This window comes from Trichoderma ghanense, assembly GCF_004382785.1.
Source record: "Trichoderma ghanense strain CCMA-1212 chromosome Unknown scaffold_18, whole genome shotgun sequence".
NCBI classification, from domain to species: domain Eukaryota; kingdom Fungi; phylum Ascomycota; class Sordariomycetes; order Hypocreales; family Hypocreaceae; genus Trichoderma; species Trichoderma ghanense.
The window spans coordinates 438,226-460,907 of NW_027395681.1; the positions used below are offsets into that span (position 1 = coordinate 438,226).

General features: G+C 54.3%; 9 protein-coding genes across 9 annotated transcripts; 4 read left to right on the forward strand and 5 right to left on the reverse strand.

Moving 5' to 3' along the window:
* Positions 1–503: 503 nt before the first annotated feature.
* Positions 504–1,417, reverse strand: CCMA1212_009771 (Chromatin modification-related protein eaf6; the record flags this gene model as incomplete). The annotated part of the gene is made up of 4 exons (XM_073706841.1): positions 504–710; positions 812–1,006; positions 1,097–1,328; positions 1,383–1,417. Coding segments are annotated over 4 exons (669 nt in total), but the record flags the coding sequence as incomplete, so codon positions are not given.
* A 562-nt stretch (positions 1,418–1,979) lies between these two features.
* CCMA1212_009772 (Serine/arginine repetitive matrix protein 1) lies at positions 1,980–3,505 on the reverse strand (the record flags this gene model as incomplete). The annotated part of the gene is made up of 5 exons (XM_073706842.1): positions 1,980–2,695; positions 2,739–2,937; positions 3,005–3,169; positions 3,241–3,331; positions 3,402–3,505. The coding sequence occupies 5 exons, from the start codon at positions 3,503–3,505 to the stop codon at positions 1,980–1,982; spliced, it is 1,275 nt and encodes a 424-aa protein (XP_073554776.1).
* Positions 3,506–4,003: 498 nt separating this feature from the next.
* CCMA1212_009773 (26S proteasome non-ATPase regulatory subunit 9) lies at positions 4,004–4,898 on the forward strand (the record flags this gene model as incomplete). Its single annotated transcript, XM_073706843.1, has 4 exons — positions 4,004–4,187; positions 4,230–4,362; positions 4,383–4,714; positions 4,770–4,898. Exons 1-4 carry the CDS (start codon positions 4,032–4,034, stop codon positions 4,896–4,898), a joined length of 750 nt encoding a protein of 249 aa, XP_073554775.1. The 5' UTR covers positions 4,004–4,031.
* A 1,584-nt stretch (positions 4,899–6,482) lies between these two features.
* CCMA1212_009774 (GTP-binding nuclear protein GSP1/Ran) lies at positions 6,483–7,492 on the forward strand (the record flags this gene model as incomplete). Its single annotated transcript, XM_073706844.1, has 5 exons — positions 6,483–6,548; positions 6,721–6,813; positions 6,876–7,029; positions 7,087–7,292; positions 7,358–7,492. 5 exons carry the CDS (start codon positions 6,483–6,485, stop codon positions 7,490–7,492), a joined length of 654 nt encoding a protein of 217 aa, XP_073554778.1.
* A 1,532-nt stretch (positions 7,493–9,024) lies between these two features.
* CCMA1212_009775 (uncharacterized protein) lies at positions 9,025–10,104 on the reverse strand (the record flags this gene model as incomplete). Its single annotated transcript, XM_073706845.1, is given in 4 exon segments — positions 9,025–9,180; positions 9,619–9,824; positions 10,022–10,081; positions 10,098–10,104. 4 exon segments carry the CDS (start codon positions 10,102–10,104, stop codon positions 9,025–9,027), a joined length of 429 nt encoding a protein of 142 aa, XP_073554777.1.
* Positions 10,105–12,111: 2,007 nt separating this feature from the next.
* CCMA1212_009776 (uncharacterized protein) lies at positions 12,112–14,210 on the forward strand (the record flags this gene model as incomplete). The annotated part of the gene is made up of 4 exons (XM_073706846.1): positions 12,112–12,305; positions 12,438–12,549; positions 12,721–13,190; positions 13,256–14,210. 4 exons carry the CDS (start codon positions 12,112–12,114, stop codon positions 14,208–14,210), a joined length of 1,731 nt encoding a protein of 576 aa, XP_073554780.1.
* A 902-nt stretch (positions 14,211–15,112) lies between these two features.
* CCMA1212_009777 (uncharacterized protein) lies at positions 15,113–17,023 on the reverse strand (the record flags this gene model as incomplete). The annotated part of the gene is made up of 1 exon (XM_073706847.1): positions 15,113–17,023. The coding sequence occupies one exon, from the start codon at positions 17,021–17,023 to the stop codon at positions 15,113–15,115; it is 1,911 nt and encodes a 636-aa protein (XP_073554779.1).
* A 2,802-nt stretch (positions 17,024–19,825) lies between these two features.
* Positions 19,826–20,745, reverse strand: CCMA1212_009778 (Exosome complex component RRP46; the record flags this gene model as incomplete). The annotated part of the gene is made up of 3 exons (XM_073706848.1): positions 19,826–20,233; positions 20,301–20,458; positions 20,565–20,745. The coding sequence occupies 3 exons, from the start codon at positions 20,743–20,745 to the stop codon at positions 19,826–19,828; spliced, it is 747 nt and encodes a 248-aa protein (XP_073554772.1).
* Positions 20,746–21,183: 438 nt separating this feature from the next.
* Positions 21,184–22,458, forward strand: CCMA1212_009779 (Serine/threonine-protein phosphatase 2A activator 2; the record flags this gene model as incomplete). Its single annotated transcript, XM_073706849.1, has 1 exon — positions 21,184–22,458. The coding sequence occupies one exon, from the start codon at positions 21,184–21,186 to the stop codon at positions 22,456–22,458; it is 1,275 nt and encodes a 424-aa protein (XP_073554771.1).
* Positions 22,459–22,682: the final 224 nt, after the last annotated feature.

Consider the following 22,682-nt stretch of genomic DNA (forward strand, 5'->3'; position numbering starts at 1 on the left):
AGATCAGATTCGGTGCTTCATTTCCTGTGCTGTGCCAGTCAATTGCAAATCTGCAGCTCGCGGTTCGAGGTTGAGGATAATCTACTGCCAAAGAGGCGTGATGTTATTTCTCCCTCTTGACGCCTGTTAGAAGAGCCACCATAGGTAAGTTGGGGTTGCCGTCACTGATCAAGCACAACAACTGCCTATCTTATGCATGTGTTGCCCTCAACAAGACGCCGGGTTGTCTTCCCTTTAAAGTAGAGGATGAGCGATAAGTAAGCCATGGAACACACCCGATCTTCTTTATGCTTGCGCTATGTTGCCGTTATGTTTCGATTAGTCGTCAATATAAAAACCCTTCCAGATGCTCGACGCCCCAAACGCCGTATATACCAGATCCCTAGAAACGCCTCCCATGCGTTCGCCTCGTCCCTTCACGCGGCCACAATGCCGCAGCAAGACAAAGAAGCTCTTATACCAACATGGAATCCCCAATGACCACCGCTTGCCTAACCCCATCCTCACTTCCTCGACGCCCCAAAATTCGTCCTCTTCTTATTCGTCTGCGCATCATTCTCACTCTCCTCCGTGTCCTTCTTCTTCGACTTGCTCGCCTTGCTCCCGCCCGCCGACGTCGGCGTAGGATTACTCGACCCGCTGTCCCGGAAGGTTGTCGACAATGGCGTCGGCGCAGGCGTTGACCCTACTGATCCCGGAGTCGAAGAGTCCTACAACAGACACAAACCCGGTTAGCAAACCGCGCAGAAATGGTCGACAGCAAGCCCCTAACCAGCCCGGAGACTTTCGTCTGCTTTGGGAAAAGACTCACCCCGTTATTCGGTCGGTATGATATCGATGAGCGCGAGAAGACGCGGTTCTGTTCTGGGGGACCCGTCTTGCGTCGTTGTGCAGCCGCTCCGCTCGTGCCCTTCATGTAGTTGTCAAAGCCCGTAATGATGTTGCCGTTCGGTGTGCTGTCGAGGTACGCCGATTCCTTCTGCATGATGCTCTCCTCCATCGCGGCCTATGCCAATCCCATCGTTAGTCCCGCGTCATAACCAGAACGAGAGCAATCAAGCGCCATTAAACACGCCAGATGGGGGAATAAACTCACCAGACGACGCTCCAGCTGCCTGCGCCGGTCGACCAGGTCTCGCACGCGCGCCTGCGCCTTCTTGTATTCCGCCATGGTGGGCTGCGCCTCGCTCGGTCGGGATGTGGTTGCTTGCTTCTTGTCCGCCATGCGCCAGCGCTTCTTGTCTCGGACGAATATCGATGCGATGGCGATGGCGACGTCAAGTTGGCGGATGGAATCAGAGTTGCGGCTTGTGCTCTTGATGATGCAGCTTTGGTGTTTTCATGCACCGGATTTGTAGTGCTGGTCGGTACCAGGTACTAACCTAAAGCAGGCTAGAGGCAGAGTGGGGTCCTGAGACGCTAGGCCAAAAAGCCGCAGCACAAGGATGTCAAGCACATGCACAAGAGCAGCATGTCACCGAATCTCAATCATCCCGTTCCAACAATAAGAGAGAATCCGAGATATATTAGGTACGAGCTCTATTCGCCGTATCCCTTTCTACTTGGAATTTGTCGACATGAAGAATCGCGCCAGCGAGAACTGCAGAAATCAGCTGCTATAAAAGGTAATTGTCTCAGCATACTGTATTGATGCCATTCGGTTGCACCGAGACATTGCTCGTTCTTTTCCCCAGATATTGTCTCCGTACGTATATCAAGAGCGGTTCTCGACTCTTCAGGGCGGAGATGATTCGCTTTCTTTTTTGCTTTTCTTTCAATACATACTTCTCCTAGAGACGAGATTCAACAGCAGTTAGCCTCAATTGTTGATGTGGGCGCCTGTATCAGATGTTTTCTTCTGCTTATTCCATAATGTGAAGCTCGCTAGCGAGTATGTTGGTACGGCGGTGGCCTTATGCTTCATCAAGCATCGTTCAGCCAAAGTCAGCGAGGAATTACAGTGGCCAATCTTCCCACCCTCAGGCCAGGGGCTTACCACACCTCTTGGTCGACGATAGACAAGCAGCACAGCTAAGAGCTCGGAGCACGCGGTTCATCTTCCAAAATATCAGCCGATCTGCCACGGTTTGATGGAGACGAAGGCGCAGAGGAGCTATTGCGTCTCTTCCTGTCAGAATCATTGCCCTTCGCGAGGGTTTCATCGTCTTCATGGTAGCGACCATCACGCCGTTGGCGACCGTGTCGGCGTTGCGGGGGTGAGCGTGATCTAGAGCTATCAGCGGATCGATCACGGCGGCGGCTGGGGCTTCGGCTGCGAGATCCCGAGGAGCTCCGCGAACGGGACGATGGCGTAGTTGAATAACGTCTTCTCCGCTCCCCTGACCGACTCCTAGAAATGGATTGCCGTCTTCGTTTTGGTGGAGGAGAAATGCGTTCCGAGGATTGTGATCGTCGGCGTCGGGCATCTCGGCGGTCCCTTCCGTTGCGTGATTGCCGCCTCGGTCGGTAAGCATCACCACGAGGAGACCTAGATCTCTTCCTCGAATCTCGGTATCGGGCAGACTGTCCCTTGCGGCGTGGAGGGCTTCGGGAGCTCCGATCGCTGCGGGACGAACTGCTGCTTCGAGAGCGGGATCGGTCTGACGCTGACCCGGACGGTGAGCGGCTCCGTCGCCGCTGCCAGCCACGATCGCGACCCCGGCCGCCTCGAGGCCGGGGGACATAGCTGTCTCGCCTATACGAGTCACCAGAAGCGCGGTGCCGAGGCTCGGGCGAACGTGATCTGTTGCCACCCCAGCCATGACCTCCTCTTCCGCGGCCTTCGGGAGCCCGATCCCCACGGCGTCCAAATCGATCACCTCTGTCGCTCGCTCGATCTCGACGCTCTCGCTCTTTCAGTTCGCTAACTTCTCGATCACGACGGTCAAAGTCGTCGCGACGTTTTCGTGCATCCTCAGCGGCTCTGTCGGCTTCGAGCTAGTTCAACTGTCAGAATCATGGAGTCAAGCGGGGTTGTTCCTCCGAAGATTGAGGAGGCACAAACTTTCTCCTGCATAAGCTCAAGTTTCTTAGCTTCCAGTAGCTCTTTGGGCACGCCTTGAGGGTTGCCTTGTGCGCTCAACAGCAGCTTCCATAGCTCCTTGCAGAACGGGGCGGTGTCCTTGTCTAGGAATCCGGTGAGTTGTATCTGTAGCGATTTGATGTCGGGCTGGTGTACAAAGAGTCAGCATGGCGAGGTGGTAGAGAGTCGAAGCAGCAAAGAGAGCGACTAGAACGTACATATCTGGGTCCGTCAATCAGATTGAAGCACAGCTCGATTACGACGTCGTCTTCGTTGCCCAAAATCTCTGATATTCTGTTGGCAATCCATCTGCGAGGTTGGGCGTCAGTACTGCAATTCGGGGGGGCCACGATAAGCCTTGTTGGGGCCGGTGACAAACTTTTTTATGACCTGCAGGTTGACCTTTTGCATGTCGACCTTTTGGCTGAACTCGGGAGGGAACTTGGTCGACTTCAGAAGTCGGGCATCTCCTGCGGATGCCATTGCGGCCTCTGTCACGATAGTTGAAAGGGAAAAGGGACAAAAAAGCTTCCGGGCACGCGTCGAAGAGAGAGAAGAGCGGTTGGCGGAATTGGAGAGCCTGGAAAGATTAAATGCTAGCAGTGTGACGTCTGTGCTTGCCGTCTTCTCAGTGGGAAAAGAGGTGAGAAATGCGCACGGACCAGTAAAAGGCGGTGCTGGAAGCAGTACCTGGCAAGTACAAGCTTGTCAAGTGCCGCTAGGCCGACAAGTGCTGCTCTCATGGAGCAATTTCAGCAGCTACACACAGCTCCGTCAGGTAGCCCTCAAGTCCCCTCCAAGCAGTCGGCAGCTTCAGCGAGTGCGTAGGCCTTCTGCCGTTCCTGGACCCCGCAAAAAAGGCCCGGGACGGTCGCTGTTGGTATGACGCCCGCCTGGGTCACAGCTCGAAACTCCCCCAGCTGAGTAAAGCCATCGCGGTTGATCTTCTTTTCTCACCACATTACCTATTTGCATCTTCAGTATTCCTCTCGGTGTTGTAGCTGCCAAGATGGATACTCTTCACGCACCAACTGTGCCATCAGGGCCGACGTCGAATCTCAGTCACAGGAATGGCGATACGGCCAAGCTGAGCTTTGCGGAGCTGCAGCGGAAGAAGGACGATATGGAGGCAGAACTAAAAGCTCTCGGAAGTGTGTTGGATTCGGTATGAACCCGCTGATACCGATACGAATTACGATTGAAGCAGAGGTTAATAGCAAACCAGCATGGCGTTGATATGCAAACACCGCTCCTGACTAGAGATGGCTTTCCTCGAGCTGATCTCGACGTTGCTCAAAGTATACAGTCCATGGAACGAAACTGCGTGATCATGAATGAGTGTCTAATTACATGCCTACAGTCCGCACAACAAGGGCGCGAATTATCCGCTTGCGCAACGACTACAAAGAGCTCATGACGAACATTGAAAAGTATCTTCACGAACACTTTGCAAACGTCCAAGACAAGGACGAGGCCCCAAGCACAGCTGGAGAAGAACTTCGAATCTTACCAGACTCTCACACCGAGCAGCTGGATGAGCCGTTTGCAAAGGTCAACACCGTGGCAGCAGGCAGCCCGGCTGAACAGGCCGGCTTGCAAGCTGGCGATGAGATTCGCAACTTTGGCTACGTGAACCGGTCGAATCATGACGGTCTCAAGAAGGTGGCAGAGTGTGTTATGGGTAACGAAGGAGTATGTCTCGCCCGATTCATGACCCACTCGCTGGATCCTAACAATCAATGCACAGAGAAACATCTTCATCAGAGTATCTCGGCCAGATGGAGTTGCTCGTCGACAGGAGCTGAGGTTGACCCTGGTTCCCAGGAAAGACTGGGGCGGCAGAGGAATGTTGGGCTGCCACATCTTGCCTCTTTAATCTACCATTCATAATATGGATGAACAAGGTACTCGGCGGCGGCGATTGCAGTCGGGTCACACCCATGGAATTGCCGCCTGATAACGCCGGACACTCGCTGACGAGGCGTTGCTTTCTTTTGACTCATCGCGCGTTTAGGCACCCATCCAGCGTCATCACGGATAGGAGGCAGTGTATCGGTCCACGACAGCATGAATTCATGGGAAAGGTCACGGCATATCCAGTGGGTTGGGTTGGGCACCAGAGAGATGATGGCGGAGTCGTGGCAACCCCAGGCAATGCTGCGCCATATTAAGCGCCGTGGGAGCCAAGATATATCAAAGCCGGCCATGGGAGGAGAGCCAAGCGAAAGGATCGTGAGAAGCATATCCAACTATGATCTGAGTGGTAGCCTTACCCTGCATGTAGCGCCTACTTGAGGCACTCAGTCTTTGTATGGGCGAGATTGGACCATGGTTACTGGATCCAAACTAGGTATGCAGCTGCAGATATTGTAAGTCGTCAGAATGCGATCTCAATAAGATACCCATCTGTAGGCAATTTCAGTGTATTTGTCCCATAGAACGATTGCATCTTCTTTAGCTACTATAGTAGCTAGTATGCGTATCACAGCTTCATCGGCACGTGCTTATGAGCACTGCATTGGTATACTAGTAGTGCTTCGAATGCAAGACAATCTGGAGCAAACGCTCCCTCCACGTTGTCTTATCGACGAACAATGAATCAAAAACAGGGTACTTCGTGTCTACCTCAGCCATCAGGTAGCAACGCGGGCTCTGGCCGTATCATTTCGTACACCGCACATCTCGTTGGGCCGAGACATTTGCTCCTCGGCGCTTGCAGCAACTCTGCATACAAGCCCATCTTCTCCCCGGGCAGACAAAGCAAAAGCAGGTTTGCGCTACGAAGAACGGAGAAGAAGCCAGAAGAGATACTGGGCCCAGCTGGACATGCAGAGCCCAATCAGGCAGGCGGTATACGCGGAAGCTGCCCTGCAACGAGCTTCACGCTTTTTTTTACTGCCCGTCATTGTCGCCTCCCCGGCTGGCGCGGTACTTGGCAGGACCTCCGGCTCTGGGCACAGACGCGGAAAAACAGCAGGGCGACGCGCCCGGCCCAGGTCGCGGGCAGGTAGCGGAGACGAGGGCGGTGATGTCGAGGGCGGTGATGTCACGTGCGGGCAGCCCACCCCTGGCGACTGAATTTTTCGCTTTGATGGTGAGAGGCTTGCCTTTTGCTCCCTTGTCTCCAGTCCCAGATTCCCCGCCGCCTTCAAAAGAACTCAGCAGGTCAAAGACCGTTCGGAGCAACTTTTCGACGTCCACACCCTCGCGTCGTCCAAAAAATACACAAGGTAAGTTGCCCGGCCTGTTACCTCTGCCGTCTTCTGCCCTCATCCTCTCTCGCAGAATCCCTTCTTCTATTCTTCCCTGTGAGCTCCTGTGCTGCTACAGCCTTATATGCACCACAAACACGCCGCCGCTTGGGCTCAGGATTCGAAATCAGCCAGACTAACGCCATCTCGCAGGACCCCGCCTGTTTACATCACCTCACGCCCGTCGCTAAACACCTCGAGCCGTCAGAATGGCTGAGCAACAGCAGACTCCCACCTTCAAGCTTGTGCTTGTCGGCGACGGTGGTACCGGCAAGGTGTGTGATTCCCTGGTCGCTGGATATCAATCGGCGCTGCATGCAAACGGGATCGGCTTCGAAGACGACGCTCCCGCCTGACGTGGCGAAACGACGATATTTTTTTCCGCTTCCCCTTTGACGATATATGCATTGGCGACGACCTCCCGCTGACATGGTTTTGATGCAACAGACCACCTTCGTCAAGCGCCACTTGACTGGTGAATTCGAGAAGAAGTACATGGCCACCCTCGGTGTCGAGGTCCACCCCCTTGGCTTCACCACCGTGAGTCTCAAAACGCACCGTCCGCCATCGATATCGCGCTCGATATACTGACCTGCTGCCAGAACTACGGTCAGATCCAATTCGACGTCTGGGATACTGCCGGTCAGGAGAAGTTCGGTGGTCTTCGTGACGGTTACTACATCAACGGCCAGTGCGGTATCATCATGTTTGATGTGACATCTCGCATCACTTACAAGAACGTCCCCAACTGGCATCGTATGTTGCGCCCTTTACCCTTTTTGCACGAGTGGCGTTACTAAACATGGCTTGCAGGTGATCTGGTCCGCGTGTGCGAGAACATCCCCATCGTCCTCTGCGGTAACAAGGTCGACGTCAAGGAGCGAAAGGTCAAGGCCAAGACCATCACCTTCCACCGAAAGAAGAACCTTCAGTACTACGACATCTCCGCCAAGTCCAACTACAACTTCGAGAAGCCTTTCCTGTGGCTGGCCCGCAAGCTCGTCGGCAACCCTGCTCTGGTTAGTACTCCCGCTCGACCCAAACCTGATGTGTCCTGTTGCAATGCGCTGACTGGCTGTTGTAGGAGTTTGTTGCCGCCCCCGCCTTGGCTCCTCCCACCGCCCAGGTTGACGAGGCTCTCTTGGCCCAGTACAAGAAGGAGATGGACGATGCCGCTGCTCTGCCGCTGCCCGGTGAGCTGTCTGACGACGATCTGTAAACGATTCGACCGCGGCGAAAAGTGCTTTGTTTGACGATGCTGGGATATCCCGGGTTACGAGATGAGAAGCCATCGGCAGCTGGAATGACCGTTTATGATAAAGGAAGGGGAACTCCGAGTTGATAGGAGCTCGGTTGGAGAGGGCAGGGCCATATCCTTGATACCTCGTCGGAGGTAGATTATTTGGGGCGTCGCCGCAGGAGCTGTGGCAAAACCTAACCTAGCTAGACTTTTTTCATATTAAAGACACCATTTTCGTACCACCATTTCTGGGTTCGCTCGGCCTCTGCCGCGGCGTCGAGATGCGCAGATTGTGACTTGTCCTCTTAAGGGCATGACGAGTACAAAGGTATAGTGAACTGTACCCCGTACATCAATAGACGGCATTCTTGTGCTCCTACCTCGTACTACTGTTACGACCGACCTTGATGTTGACATACTGCAGGCGTTTCGTATGATAGCAAAGTCGTTGATCATCACCGAAGTCTCACCTACAGGCGGTCCGAAAGCGACAAAGGACAAGCACATATCACCTGCGTAAAGGTACCTATCAGATCTGCAAGATACAGCCATCCGGCCACTCACAGCCCTGCTGACAAAATCACCTTTCCCACCATACAGCAATAAGGTAGGTGTGGCTCGCCAGCTCAAGCTTAGGCATGTATATGAAGGGTTGTCAAGGGACTCGTGTATTCTGGAAGCTCAGCTAATACCTTCGATGACGTTGGCTCTCAGTAGTAAGGGTCTTCATGGCGAGTGTCGTTCTTCTACATCTGATCACTTGATGTCCCATGACTATCTACCATACCTTACTTACCTACCTAGTAGTAAGTATAGTAGCTACGATGTAATCAACTGGAGAGTTACTGAAGATCTGGAGAGCTGGAGAGCTAGACAGCCGATTCGAGCAAATTGACTGCCCCCCAGTTCGAGAAGATGGTAAACGGCGAGACATCTAGCAAGCCTTTTGGGTGGAATGCATGTCTGACAACGCATTCATGTGCGAGGGAAGCTCCGTAGGACTCCATACTGAACTGACGAGGCCCTGCCGGGAAGCGGTGATCCTACATGGACGCCCCTTGTCGAGTTGTCATTTGCCTTGTCTTGGCTGAACTCGGGGACTTTGTGCTCGATATGCGGCGTACGGTATTATTGAGCTATCCTTGCTGAGCCCTGACCCCTTTGGCGTTCGGGGAGAACGAGCTCAACTACAAAGTAACACGATGGGCGAGCATATGTTTGACTTGAGGGACAGCGCACAGCTTCTCACAGACTACGGTACATGCTTTATGTAGGATTATATAGAATATGTAGGCAGGATTATTGTGCAGATCCAGAACTGCAATTCTAGCCTGCTGCATCAAGGAACCGGTCCCCTATCCTAACCAAAACAGAAAGAGATGAAGAAAAAAAAAGCAGCCGAAGAAAGCAAAGAAGTGTTGGGCATGCGAGTAGTAGTCTGTAGGCGGGCTCGGGGGAGTGGATGTGTCTTCTTCGTACAAGGGTACTATTTTCCTTGTCTTCTACTTCCATCACCCCCCTTGTTTGCTTCTCGTCAACTGCGGTGAGAGAAAGAAAGAGCAGGATGTTGTGTGGTTGGAGGGAGAGATGCAGGACGCATGTACGAGCATGTACATGTCGGCCGGGGGGCTATGACACGTACGACGTTTGATGTGGATGTACTTGTACTTGCAGGTTTTTTGTGGGAGACATGGGAAATGTTCAAGTAAGATAGAAAATAGGGAATCCTGGTGGACAAGGGGCGGCAAGGGAACCGAGTTGGTCATGTAGGTTGAGTTTGCAGTGCATACATGATCACGTACGGGCTGGGGGAGGTAGGTTGGTTATGGGGACACTGGAGCGAATAGCAAGCTGTTTTGCTTGAGTAAGAGGGATAGTGAGAAGATTCGGGGGAGATACAGCTGTGGTGTGATGAGGTTCGAAAGGGTGTGTACTTCTCTCTTCGTAATGAGACTCTGTCCGTCATAACTCAGTCCTTCATGAATCAAAACTCTCTCTGAGAGAAGACGCCCAAGTCAAGAGAGAGGGGCGTGTCAGTCAGGTGAGGCCCCAGCAAGAGACAACAGACAAGCCCAAAAGGCGGAAAGGCAATCAATTAATCGTACATTGGCCCTTGGGCTGGGCGAGTCTGCCGAGGCCAACGCATACAAGTAGCATTGGGCACGTCTGCTTCGTCCGACGAAGAGGCTGGCACGAGTCGGCCGGCCCACGATGGGGATGGGGCCAATGGCACAGCAAGAGCGTACGCCGAATATGTGCGAGTACATGTGCAGCGATGCAGGATGATGGTGCGTTAGTCCTTGGGTGGGCACTGCTTGTATGCATCTCGAAGGCGGTCAAGAGGTCCAGGATGAATGAAGCTCCGAGTCGATGCCTAGGTTTCAGAGGCGGAGAGAGCGAGAGCGAGAGTGGGAGAGAGAGAGAGAGAGAGAGAGGAAGGGAGCCGTCAAGGCGTTGGCGTCTATCGAGACCCCTTGTCCTAGTCAGGCTGATGCTGAGTATACCGACTTGAGTCCAGGCTGTGCGGTCGGATGCAGCAATTAGTCTTCAGCGTATGCGTGATCGTGACTGTTCACGTACATACTTGGCATCTCACCACCAGCAAGGCCATCGAACAGCTGCAGTCCGTCTGGTCTTCTGTCCCCTTTGGACAACGCACAACGTGGCGGCTCTCCAAAAACAGGGGGGGCTGGGCGCTAAAGACGATCCACCGGGCGACATGGAGGCCTTTTGGTCGTCCGTAAAGCGGATGCAGCAGCGGCATGGGAGCGAGGGAGACACGTTGGAGTGCTTGCATGGCGGTCTCCATCTGGGCGTACTTTGCAGAATGTGCGACTCGAGCTGTTGGTAGCATCTGTTGAGTGGCTGTTGATGATATGGGACGTATTATAGCACGGTGTGATGTGATGGCATGGGATTGCTAAGAATAGGCACTCATCTGTAGTGAATGATTAGGGTGATTTGGATCAGTTTACGTAGACTGTTAGATGGACAATTAGTGGTGATATGAGTTGCGTTCTGTTCGAGTTGCGTTGAGTCGTGATGGTTTGTGTCCCGTGTTTATCTGCGGTGAGCCCAATGCGGCCAAAAGTAAACAAACGGTTAAGCACTTGGTACTTACTACGACTCCTGTATACTACTACCTAGGTACCTAGGTAAGGTAGCACGGCACTAAAATAGCGGTTCGGACTCGATAGTGCTCGTTGTGGTGGCAGCAATAAAAGCAGTGTGTGTGGGTGGGAATGGGTGGGAGCTTGAAGGAGGGAGAAATGCTTAGCTGTGAGCGGGACCGCATGCAAGCACTCAGCAGCAAGGTATCGTGTACGCCTCTCATGCGTTTGTTGGCCAGCCATCCCGGTCCTTTTTTTGAGTCCTCTTTTTTCGTCTTTCCATTCTACTGTATCGTCTGCACTCTTTCGGTCTTGGTTATGTTACATTACTTGTGTCTACTATTCTGCTGAAGAATATGGAGCTCTCCTCTGCATCTTGCAACAGGGGTCACCAATGGCCCAATTCCATGTCTCGATGAGATGGCAAAGATAAGCTACGGGAGCAATTACGAATAGAACCAGAATAGAAGTAATGAAGAATCAGATCAGACAAGGAAAGCGGAGAAAAAACAACACAAGAGTTGGGCAGCGCAGCTTGACCCCTGCACGTGCAACGCGTCTTTGATTTGGTAGTGTTTCCCTATTGGGACATGCCAGCGCCAGCCGCGTGCCGTGATTTGCTTTACAGCGAGCGCCGATTAAGCTAGAAAATGGAACAAGAGGAACGGAGAGAAGAAAAAACAAAAGAAGACGCGAATCAACATGCACCAAGGTATCAATCAATTGCTGCTGAAATTGACAGACGTGAATTAAATTGAATCTATTTCTCGGCGGGCAATCTGGAGCTAGAGGGGTGGCTTCAATTAACCTGACATTCAAGCTGGCCCTGGCTTTGGGCTCGTACTAGGTAGTACCGATACCAGCAGCCGGAATGCCACGCGCAGAACCGCAACAAACACTGCACCCCCTGGGCCACTCACTCCACGGAGCCACAGGGGCCACAGCAGAGCACAGGGCGGCCGCCTGTGGCGTGCTGTGCGTGCTGTAACCTGCTGTACTATGCGCTGTCCACGGCAGGTAGCGGTACCTAACAGCCTAGCGCGCCGGGCCCCCCTTGTACTCTACCTGATCGCCCGCCCATGCAGCCCGCCCAGCTTATGTACCTGCTACAACCCAATTCCCACCGCCTCCTGCAACTTGCGCTGCACCTTCCTGCACGTCCACAACACACCTGCCTTACCACGTCTTTGCTCGCTACACGTCGATTCCGGGGCTCCTGGTCTTGATTTTTTCCTCTTCCTCCTCTTCACCTCGACTCCGTTCTGGGCACCAATTGCGTGTTGAATTCTTGCTTTTATTATCGAGCTGGATCCCCTCCGTTTTGCTCTCCAGCCTGCTCCCCAGCTCTCGCGGTTTCTCTGAGTAAACAAACAACAGAAGTGGGATGCCTCTAGACGCCGCTTAGACACGAAACGACAACAACAACAACAACAACAACAACAACAACATCACACGACAAGCACCACAGCAACACTCCTCTCCACCGCCATGTCCAACGGTCCTCTCACGCCGCCTGCATCTATGGCAGACGTTGAACATCACCACCAGCATTTGCGCCTGGTCAGCTCGCCGTCGCCCATCCGAACCGACGAATACATGCCCGCCATGACCCAGAGCGCGCTCCCCGCCGTCTCATCCCCCACCACAGACAAGCACCCCAAGGGCAAGAGAAAACGAACTGCGTATGTCTTCCTCGTCTCTAAAAACTGCTGAAGGCAGTTGAGAAACCATAATACTGCTCCTTTTCTCGGCCTCAACTCCAATTGGCCCAATATGCCTGTCGGATAGCTAACATCTTGTGCCCGTCTCCATAGCACCAAGGACAAGCTGATCCTCGAAGAAGCATACTCCATCAACCCCAAGCCCGATAAGCAGGCGCGTCTCGAGATTGTGAATCGCGTCTCGCTCAACGAGAAAGAAGTTCAGGTATGCCGTTTCTCTGCTCTGCTCTTCAATTGGGTCACGTTCACCCCTGGCTGCCATGCCAGGATCCAAAGTGGTCAACGCGTCTCCAGATTAAAATCAATTAAACATTATGCACCCTTTATGCTTGGAGGCAAGACACAAGCTGACATGGCGGTTCGTTTGGCGAATTAGATCTGGTTCCAGAACCGAAGACAGAATGACAGGCGGAAATCCCGCCCGCTATCGCCGCAGGAGCTGGCGGCTCTCCGCTTCAGCGGCATGCACAACATCGCGTCCGATCCAATCACCTCCCGCAGCATCGTCGTCGAGCTGAATTCCGCCTCGTTCCCCGCCTCCGACCCTTCTGGCGCTGTTGTCAGCCATGTTCCCACGTCGCCCTCTCACATGCCCAACAGTCCCCATCATGCACACCCTCACCACGCTGCCGCAGAGGCCATTCATGCCACGCCTGCACCCCGGTACGGCTCTCAGCCCTACGCCGCTGGCAGTCTGTCGCATGCGACACCGCAGCGACAGATGTTCCCACCGCAGGAGGACGGTCACCACCCTCACTCCGTGTCAGGCTCTGTCGGCTACCTGGCAAACCGATGGAATCTGGGCAATTGCTACGCCACGCCTCTCTCTCGTGATAACTCGGTCAAGTAAGACGTCCCCGTGTGTGTTAACGTCCATGCCGTTTCCAGCTGCTAACATGTCTTCGTTTCAGATATGACCCCTTCATCCCTTCCTCTTGCTCTTCTAATACATCTGGGCAATACCGATCGCATGTGCGCCTCGCCCTCTCTCTTGAAGGCAAGGCTGAGCTGGTGCCCAACAACGAGTCCTCGCCAGTCCGTGAAACTCCATCAAGGCCTTCATCTACTCTGCCATCCCTCTCCCAATACAGGCAACGGAGCCTTCACCGTAGCCATAGTGCGCTTCCTGCCGTCACTCTGCCTCCCATCTCCACCTTGACCAGCTCGCTCCCACCACGCCTGGTGCAGGGCCGGTCTCGTGATGTTCATGCGTGGGAGCTGTGTGCCGACTCTGAGACTCGAGACGAGCTGACGGCGCAAGCCGAGCATGAGTCCAGCGGCTCTGCCATTGCTGCCATTAGCTTGCTTCGTTCCACCAGCGGCATTCTGCAACCCAGCAGTGTCAAGCGAAATGCGCCGCTGTCAAACCTGTCGCGCCACCGCCAGTCCAAGAAGCCCCGGCTCGGCCGCACGACCTCCAGCGTTGCCCGCTTGGAAACTTGCTGGGCCAACGACGAGAGGGCGCGCGAGTCCTCGCACGCCAAGATGAACGTCTCCATGCTCGTTTCTCCCTCCGACTCGGACAAGGAGAACTGGAGCCCCAGGAATGGGGCAGCCTCTGCAGACGGACGCCGGCAAATGCCTCCCAGCAGCCCCAGTCGATCGCAGGGTGCGCGGCGCATCGGTCGAGCGCTGCAGGGTCGAAAGAGCCCAGCGCTCCTGATGCGTTCCCACACCATGCCAACGGGGTCGAGTGCGTCCGTGAAAACGGGGTTCTCGGACTTTGGGGAGGTGGAGGCCAAGGCGGAATCTCCACGCGACGATGAAGTAAGCCGCTTCATGTGCGGTGATGTCAGCCCAAGCAAGAAGGGCGACATGGACTGCGTTGCAGGCCTGCTGTCTCTGAGCCAGGGCGCTTGGAGATGATGCAAGGGGCAAAGAACAAGCAGAACAAGCCAAGGAGACCCAAGAAGCAAAAAGAAGGAGAAAGAAAGACAAAAGCAACACTGCCCACGCTCATTTTGGATACTTCCCTTTGTCTCTTACGAAGACACGAATCAGTTTAATTTTTACAACTGGGAAACGGGACTTTGTTGCCCGACACCCTTTTACGACTTCTCGCTATTCTTCTTTGTTTATAGAGGGTGGCATGTTTTCTTACAGTAATATCTTGTCTTCTATTTCTGGGAAGGGATATGGTTGGTGACCTATATCTACTGCGGATAGAGGCTTGTTTTCGAGTCTTTTGGTCGGATGTTCTTCTCTTCTTGTCTCGAGTGGTTTCGTATGGCTAGAGCTGGGATTGGAATAAAAACGGGCATTTTGGGACGGCGCATGGGTCGGCGAATCATTGGCGGGGATAGAAAAGAAATTATTTACATCTACATGATGCTTGCTTATTTTACACTTCACATGATTTACAAGGCGGGACACCCAGTTGCTTTGGTAAGCTTGACTTGCATTTCAAGCTTCCTCGAGCTGTCATTGCTAAAATCATGTCTAGCTATATGGTCTATCTAGTCTAAACTTCAGACTGATTCTCAAGACAATGAAAGGGGGGGAAAAGAAGATATCCAACCAGAGGGACGTTATCCAGCTGAGTCCCATGAGTATTCCTAACGCCAGAGTACACAAAACAAAGGGGAATAAGAATCCCAACATATCCGTAATCTATATGTTCAGTGAAAGTGTATTATAAAACCCAATGCCGTATACGTATAGTATGAGATGAAAGAGTTGGCATGACACGCTCACGAGGTGGTTCAAACACCACGAGAAAACAAAAGGGGCGACTTGAGAAAGAACAATTCATCAGGTGCTTGGCGAGATCACATGCCCAGCATGTTCATCTGTCTCCTGACGGGGCTGGCGGCGGTGCTGCCCTCTTCGCTCGCATAATACGCGCTGTCGGTGTCAATGTCCCAGCTGTCATCCTCTCCCTCCTCGCCATTGGGCGAGATTCCCGAAGCGTCAAAGGGCTTCTGAGCAGCCGCGCGGACGTTCCATCGCAGAGTGCGACTGACGCTGTCGAACCACTCCGTGTCGGTACGGGTGACGGTAGGGAAGGGATACTGCGAGGCGGTAATGGTGACGTGATCGCCCTGCTTAAGCTCCACGCGCCCCTTGCCGTCGAAGGCGCAGTAGGCGGTGGCTCGGGAGTTGCGTGGGACGGCCACACGGAGCGCCATGGTGTCGGAGAGAACCATGGGTCGGAAAGAGAGAGTGTGAGGGCAGATGGGAGTCAGGAGAATCGCGGGGATATCCGGGTGGACGAGAGAGCCGCCCGCTGAGAGTGAATAGGCTGTTGAGCCGGTAGGCGTAGAAAAGATGCACCCGTCGGCTTGCACAACCGTCAAGAGCTCGTCGTCTCCGTACAGCTCCAGGTTGGAGACATATGGCGAAGGGCCACGGTCAATGACAAGCTCGTTGAGCACTTCGAACTGCTCTCCCTCGTCTGAGTGGCCGTTGGAGCCTGCGCGCCATACCGTGCAGGTGAATCGCATGCGGAGGTTAATCTTCATACCATCATCGCCCATCACGCGGTTCAGATGCGTCTTGTAGTGCTCAAACTCAAAGGTCGTCATGAAGCCGAGGCTACCCAAGCTGAAAGAAAGAACCGGGGGCACGATGCGCTGGAAGAGCCACGATGTGAAGAGGACAGTGCCGTCGCCTCCAAGAGTGAGCACGAGGTCAAACTTCTCGGGCTGGCTCCAGCACAGATCCGGGGTCCAGTACTTGAGCATGGTCTCGAATCGCTCATCCTGGGCGATGATTCCTGCGGCGTTGAATCGCTTCGAGTTGCGCAGCTTGGCGTCTACATAGACATTGACGCCGACTTCCGATCCATATCGCGGCGTCTGCAAAAGCCACGTTGCCAGCTCTCGGGTGAGGTAGACGAGCTGATTATCCCGGGCTTTGGTAACGATCATGACATTGCGGACTGCTCGCTTGACGGGACGCCGCTGAAGCTGCTTGGAGAGTTCGCGAACGCTTGTCGCAGTCTGGACCAAGCGCGAGTGCGACATGGATTCGTCATTCTTAATCTCGTCGAGGACTTTTTCGAAATCGACGGCGTCGTCAAATCGCTGATGGTAGAAACACGGTGACAGTAGGTTGCTAATTGCTGTGTTCGGTGCAGATCTCTTCTTGGCTAGGTCTTGGAGCGCATCGACGAGCTGTTGAGGACTCGCGGCGGCGGAGGAGGAGGAGCCGCCGCCGTTGCTGGTCTGAGGGAATAACATATTGTTGAGCGAGAGAGCCTCGGGCTTCTTGGGACGAGAAACAGAGGTGGTAGAGGCGAGCGCTTTGAGAAGCGTCTGGCGGGGGAGGAGGTCGTGGGAGGCAGTGCCTTGGTAGAGATCGCGTGGCTGTTGCTGTGTTTGCTGCTGGCTGGATTCCGTTTCAGTTGTTGTGAGGCTTGGCAAGACTGTGGTCTTGGGCGAGTCGACATTCGAGGTTTCTGCCGGCGAGATAATGACTGGCGCAATGGGAGAGCCCGCGGCACCAGAGCCACCTAGCGATGGAATAGCAGTGTATGGGATGTTGGAGTCGACTTCATAGCGAGAGGCTTTCGAGACGTTGACGGAGAGATTATGAATGCCGGAGGATGATTTGGGACGGCGGTCTAATGTGTCGGATTTAGCCAACAAAAGCGAAACAGGGCCGTCGTGCGACTCAAGTCCGCTGCTTCTTTCGGGCGTAGGGTGGAGGTCGGTCCGAGGGGAAACCGCGCCGGCCATGATTACTGGAGCGGGCGGTAGCAGCGATTGCGAATGCGATTATTAACCCCGGGCGGGCCTTAGCAGGAGGGAGTTAGTGGAAGCAATAGCGGGCTTCCTCTTGTTGGAGGCGAGCCGGGATCAGGAGCGCAGCGTCTGGGGCAGGATTGCCGCTCTTCGTTGCTTTGGGTAGGACTCGGTCGAAGGATCTGGAACAGTGTCAGCTAGAATCGCCAGATTGCGAGGCGCCGCCATTGGGCAGCACACCTGGTTTCTGCGCACAGTCCGTCGCACAGTGACGCAGCAGACGTCACAGCCAGCTTGTTGCAGGGCGCAAAAAGGGAAATTGCAGATGCGCGATGCGATGCAGCACGACACGCCAAGCGGCCAGCGGAAGTGTCGGAGCGAACTTTGGGGTCCAATTGCGCAACCTTGCAGTTTCCCCTTGTGTGTTTGCCTGTGTGCTTTGAAATCGAGGGACTAGAATTGCCGGTATCAGTACATCAGTTGCCAACCAGATTTCTCCGCGTCGATCGGATTACTCTGCAATCTGCAATGCGGGCGCCAATGAAGGCAAGGAGAGTCGTCTTACAGGTTGTAGATCCTTGAGGGCTGGAGCTCGGGAGGGACAGTACCGAGGAGGTGAGGCTGCAACAGACCAGCTGTAGCGCGAAAGCGATGGGATTGGCAGCACAGAAGCGAGAGTGAAGAGATGATGGAAGAGCGAGGCTGAAACCAAGCCCCGAGGGAGTTGGAGAGAGCTGAAGAGGGAAGAGGCGCAAAGTCTCTTTGCCGCTAGAGAAGGCAGGAGGGAAACGAGGCGACGCCTTGGTCTTGCCGAACCTGGAGTGTACAACACCGTGGGAAAGAGGCAAGGAGATGCCGTTGAGTAAAATGGAAAGAACAGGATAATGATGAATTGATAGATGAAAAGGACGAAAGAAACGACACGCTGCGTCTGGTATCAACAAACAATCACTGACTTGCAGGAACTTCCAGAGCTCTGCTTTCGGTAGGTATTGTCACTGCAACACCAAGCTGTGCGTCGACAAGCCTCCAAAAAGGAATGGAAGAAAGTACAAAAAGGCAAACAGCCTCAGCCACTTGCAGCCAATCGGTCTTTTATAGAAACTGCCCCCCGCAAGAGCAAGACAGGAAATAAAGGAATCAAATCAACACAATTCTCTGACCGCTAGAGCAAATCCCATCACTTTTCGTCACCCCGTTCGCCAGAGGACCTTGTCCCTTTGGAACCTGTCCCGTCCGTAACTGGGACCCCTTAGTGTAGAGGAATTGATGCAGCCATCGTCACAGAGGCGCTCAAGCGTCGCCAGCCCCCGGAAACATTTGGCGTTGGCGATGAGCGAAACAACGGGCCCTCGATGCGACCTCGCCCAGCTGCCCTTGGTTCCCCGTCGTCTACAACCATGATTTCGTGCTCCTTGTCGTTTGGGAATGTGGGCGTGGATTGCAGGGCTTCATCTGAGACACAGACTCGCATTGCCTGCAGCAGGAAGTACGAGAGTTATCTGCTCGCTAAATATCTTAACTTGGAGTAAACGGTCATGGGTCAATCTGATACTGCCCCGTACGGTTACAGGTGCTCCTCCACAGACAAGGTGCTTCGAGCTGCGATTTCCAAACGATTCACTCACAGAACGGGTGAACCAAACCAACCCACTGAAACCAAACCAACCGAAATACTACGCTGCGGAACATTATTGATTCCCATAACATGGAAAACAAGGTATTGGTTAAATGGCCGCGATAGGAAACAGAGGCCATAGAAGTATACTTTGCAACTAGGTACTGGTTGCCTTTGCTCCCATGTATGCCAGATGATACCCGCCGATTGATAGTGCGGCATCTTGGCAGTCTCACCAACCCCGTCCTTCCCCTACCCCCCGAATCCCGCCTCGATGTTCCGCATACACTTTGCAGGCGCATGAAGTTCCTTTGTACCGTCTTTTTTCAGTTTGGCTGTATTTTTTGCCCCTTTCTGACTGTCTCTCTTTTCTTTCTTTAATTCCTTTTTGCACGGTCGCTACGGGGCCTGCCGCTGGTGGCCGAAACGGCGTTTCACCATTCACACCAGGCCTCAGGGGCTGTTACAGATGGCACTCAGCTCCAAAGCATCCATGGATCCAAATTTAGATGCCAAATAGCACCATTAATAGTCTAGCAAGGCAGGTGATATGTAGGAACAGCAAGTGAAAAAAAAAAGAAGAAGAAAAATACCCGCCTAGGAATTTTACGTATTGATCTCATCACTACCCAAATCTTCATGAGGTATCCCGTAGAGTCCACTGCTATGGATGGTATGCCATCTCCCCCTCTTGATATCGAGTGATTAAGGAATTCAGCCTGTTCGGCACACCCTCTTCCTTCGACAAGCGGCGCGTCATGCCCAAGAATTAATAACGCAGCTTATCTAGCGAATGCTTCTCGACCTCAGCTGACTTGTCTGGATGGCATCCCGTCGCGTAGCGATACACACTACTTGCGTGATGTGCTGCCCTCCATGTCGCTTCATCATAAATCCAATAGCGTCTCCAACCCCATGTTTTCCGCTTCAGTTCCCTTCAATGCCAGTCTTTGTCATGGGCTTGAGATAGTGATAGCGCCTCGCTACTGGAGGCGGATTCACACGAGTCACCGGCAAATCGCCCGGCTTTTCAACTGGGGCGCTCCGCATTATCGCAAAGACGTGATAGCAAACCCGTATGGCCGTCTCTGCTGGCGCCCGCGCATGTGTTTGATTGCAAGGAGAGGGCCAATGGTAGGGGGAGAGAAACAACTTCGTCTCGACGGGCGGTAGATGCTTCACCTCCAGTGGAGGCTCTCGGCTGCCTTAGCCTCCAGGACGGAGCGCATGAAGTGTAGCACATTTTCGGACTCTGCCCCGTAGCCTCCCATTTCCGCGTCGTTTCCAGTCTCCTGGCCGCGACAGCACACGTTCTCGGCCGTCTGGAGAACCCTGTCCCACTCCTCTGCTGTGAAGGAGCCCTCGCTCTCGGCCAGGAGAAGGTCCCCGTCGGCCGTGAAGCCTAGCACGTGGACAGAGGTCGCTTGGTCGATTTCCGTACGTGACGGGTCTACCTTGATGGCAGTGCCTTCATCAGCATTCGTGATGGCCAGGCAGGTTGCTGAGGCTACTGTGTTCAAGGGAATTGCGGCAGTAAGAAGGCCGAGCATCGCGGCGTGCAAAAGCGATGGGATGATTCCGAGGTTCTGTGAGATGAGTTGTGAGATGAGACGAGCCACAGCCGCTGTCCAGGAGCGATGAGACGTGACTTACGAGCCGGGGCTGCATCACCTTGCTGTTCACATAGGCGTTTTCGGGCGCTTCCATGACCTGGAGCGTGACTTGGACCACGCATCTGGGGAAGTTCCTGATGGCGATGAGATGCCGCAGAGCAGGCTGCAGAATGGCCTCCAGCTGCCGCTCAGCGGTTCCTAGTGAGAACAAACAAGACGGTCAGAGCCACGAACTTGCAACAAACTTCCCCCAGTCCTGAACCATCTCCAGCCTTCGTGACAGCAAAGCAAGTCATCTACTCACCTCCAACGCCCGCCGCCGGCCGCACATTCACATCCACCAGCGCTTCAAAGGGATTCTCATCCCGGCGCTGAGCCTCTACTGGTCCATTGACGGCGGCTGTGATTGTGTAGCCGCCAAAGGAAAAGTTTGCGGAGCCGTCGGCCTTGGGCAGATGTGACAGCTCAGCCGAAGGGGGAGCCATGGCTAAATGAAAGAAAAGAGTGAAGATGAATATGTGGCGAGGCTGCAAGGCTGTTGGTCTTGTCGTTGATAATCAGATATGCGCAAGTTGAAATTTTGCCCTCCAGGTGATGAGAGAGGCGCCACGGTGGTGCTAGTCTCGATCTGCAAAAGTAGACCATGTCGCCTGGGTACTTGTGCTGTCGCCAGAGTAGCGCAGACGTTAGATGTTCACGGGCACTGTCAGGTACTCTGCGGGGAACCTCCCTTCAACTGCTGGCAGATGCGTGGGGCTGCCTCTGGAAGCTGCTGGCCATTCAGGTACCGACCGGTTTGTCATAGCAGACAACTCACACCACCTCACCTCACCTCATACCTTTACCATACTTTATTCGCCATCACTCACCACGCTTCAACAACACCCCATCAATCAACGAATATCTGCAGTCAAATAAGCGCCATGGCCTCCGAATCACATGCCCAGTCATCATCATCACCGGCCCCTGGCATCCCCAACCTCAAAGACAGAATCCCCAAGCTCGAGCCTCGCAAAAAGAGACCAGCCCCCTCCAACCCGACACCAGTTCCCCAGACGCCCGCCCTGCCGCCGCCGCCGGACTTGACGGACTGGACCTTCACGGTCCCCAGCAGACGCATCCTGTCAAAGGCCGATCACGAGCTGTTCCTGGCTTCACCAACGTACAATCTCATTACCGCATGGGTGTTTGGCCTGTCAGAGTCCGTGGTTGACACGCCCAGATCAGCCATCAAGGATGAATCCCTGAGTGAGCCCGTCAAGGCAATCCTGGCCATCCTCGAAGAAGCAGAAACATGCGTATCCAAATCCCCCCCAACCGAGCAAGGCGGCTCCCGCTTCGGCAACAAGGCCTTCAGGGGCTTCTTAGATCTCGTCAAGGAAAAGATCCCAGCGTGGCATGAAAGCCTCGGCCTCCACAACCCCGATGCCATCGCCGAAGCCTCAACCTACCTCGCCCACTCCTTCGGCAACCGAAACCGCATCGACTATGGATCCGGCCACGAGCTCAATTTCATGATGTGGCTGCTCTGCCTCTACCAACTCGGAATCCTGCAGCGCTCCGACTTCCAGGCCCTGGTCCTGCGCGTCTTCGCTCGCTACCTCACCCTCATGCGCGTCGTCCAAATGGCCTACTACCTCGAGCCCGCCGGCTCCCACGGCGTCTGGGGCCTCGACGACTACCAGTTCCTGCCCTTCCTCTTCGGCGCCTCTCAGCTTCTGCACCACCCCTTCATCACCCCTCGCGCCATCCACCAGGACCTCACCGTCGAAGAGTTCGGCGACGACTTCCTCTACCTCGGCCAGGTCAAGTTCGTCAACAGCACAAAGACGGTCAAGGGCCTGCGCTGGCACAGCCCCATGCTGGACGACATCTCCTCCTCCAAGTCGTGGTCCAAGATCGACGGCGGCATGCGCCGCATGTTCGTCGCCGAGGTTCTGGGGAAGCTGCCCGTCATGCAGCACTTCCTCTTCGGCTCCCTCATCCCCGCCACCGAGGGCATGAGCGAAGAGGACCCGTCCGCTGCCGGCGAGGACAGCGGTGATGATCACTCAAATCACAGCCACACGGGCAGCGCTCACGATGGTACCGGCTGGGGTGACTGCTGCGGTATCAAGGTGCCCAGTAGTCTTGCTGCTGCTCAGGAGATGAGGAAAGGAGGCCATACAGAGTCGTTGCGCAGAATCCCTTTTGACTAGCGATGGTCAAGACACAAGGGGCGATTGCGAGAGAGAGCAAATACATTTGTAGGACACTTTTAGGCAGCAATGGCAGGACTATGATATTGTTATGACTGCGATACCTGACGGTGCTATATCAAGGTGTACGTTCAACTTCTGAGAGCTTCGTACCTCTTTCAGTTGGCCGACCCGCTTGAGCTGCAGTCACCACATGAGTGCTTCATGTTGACAAATACTTTTGG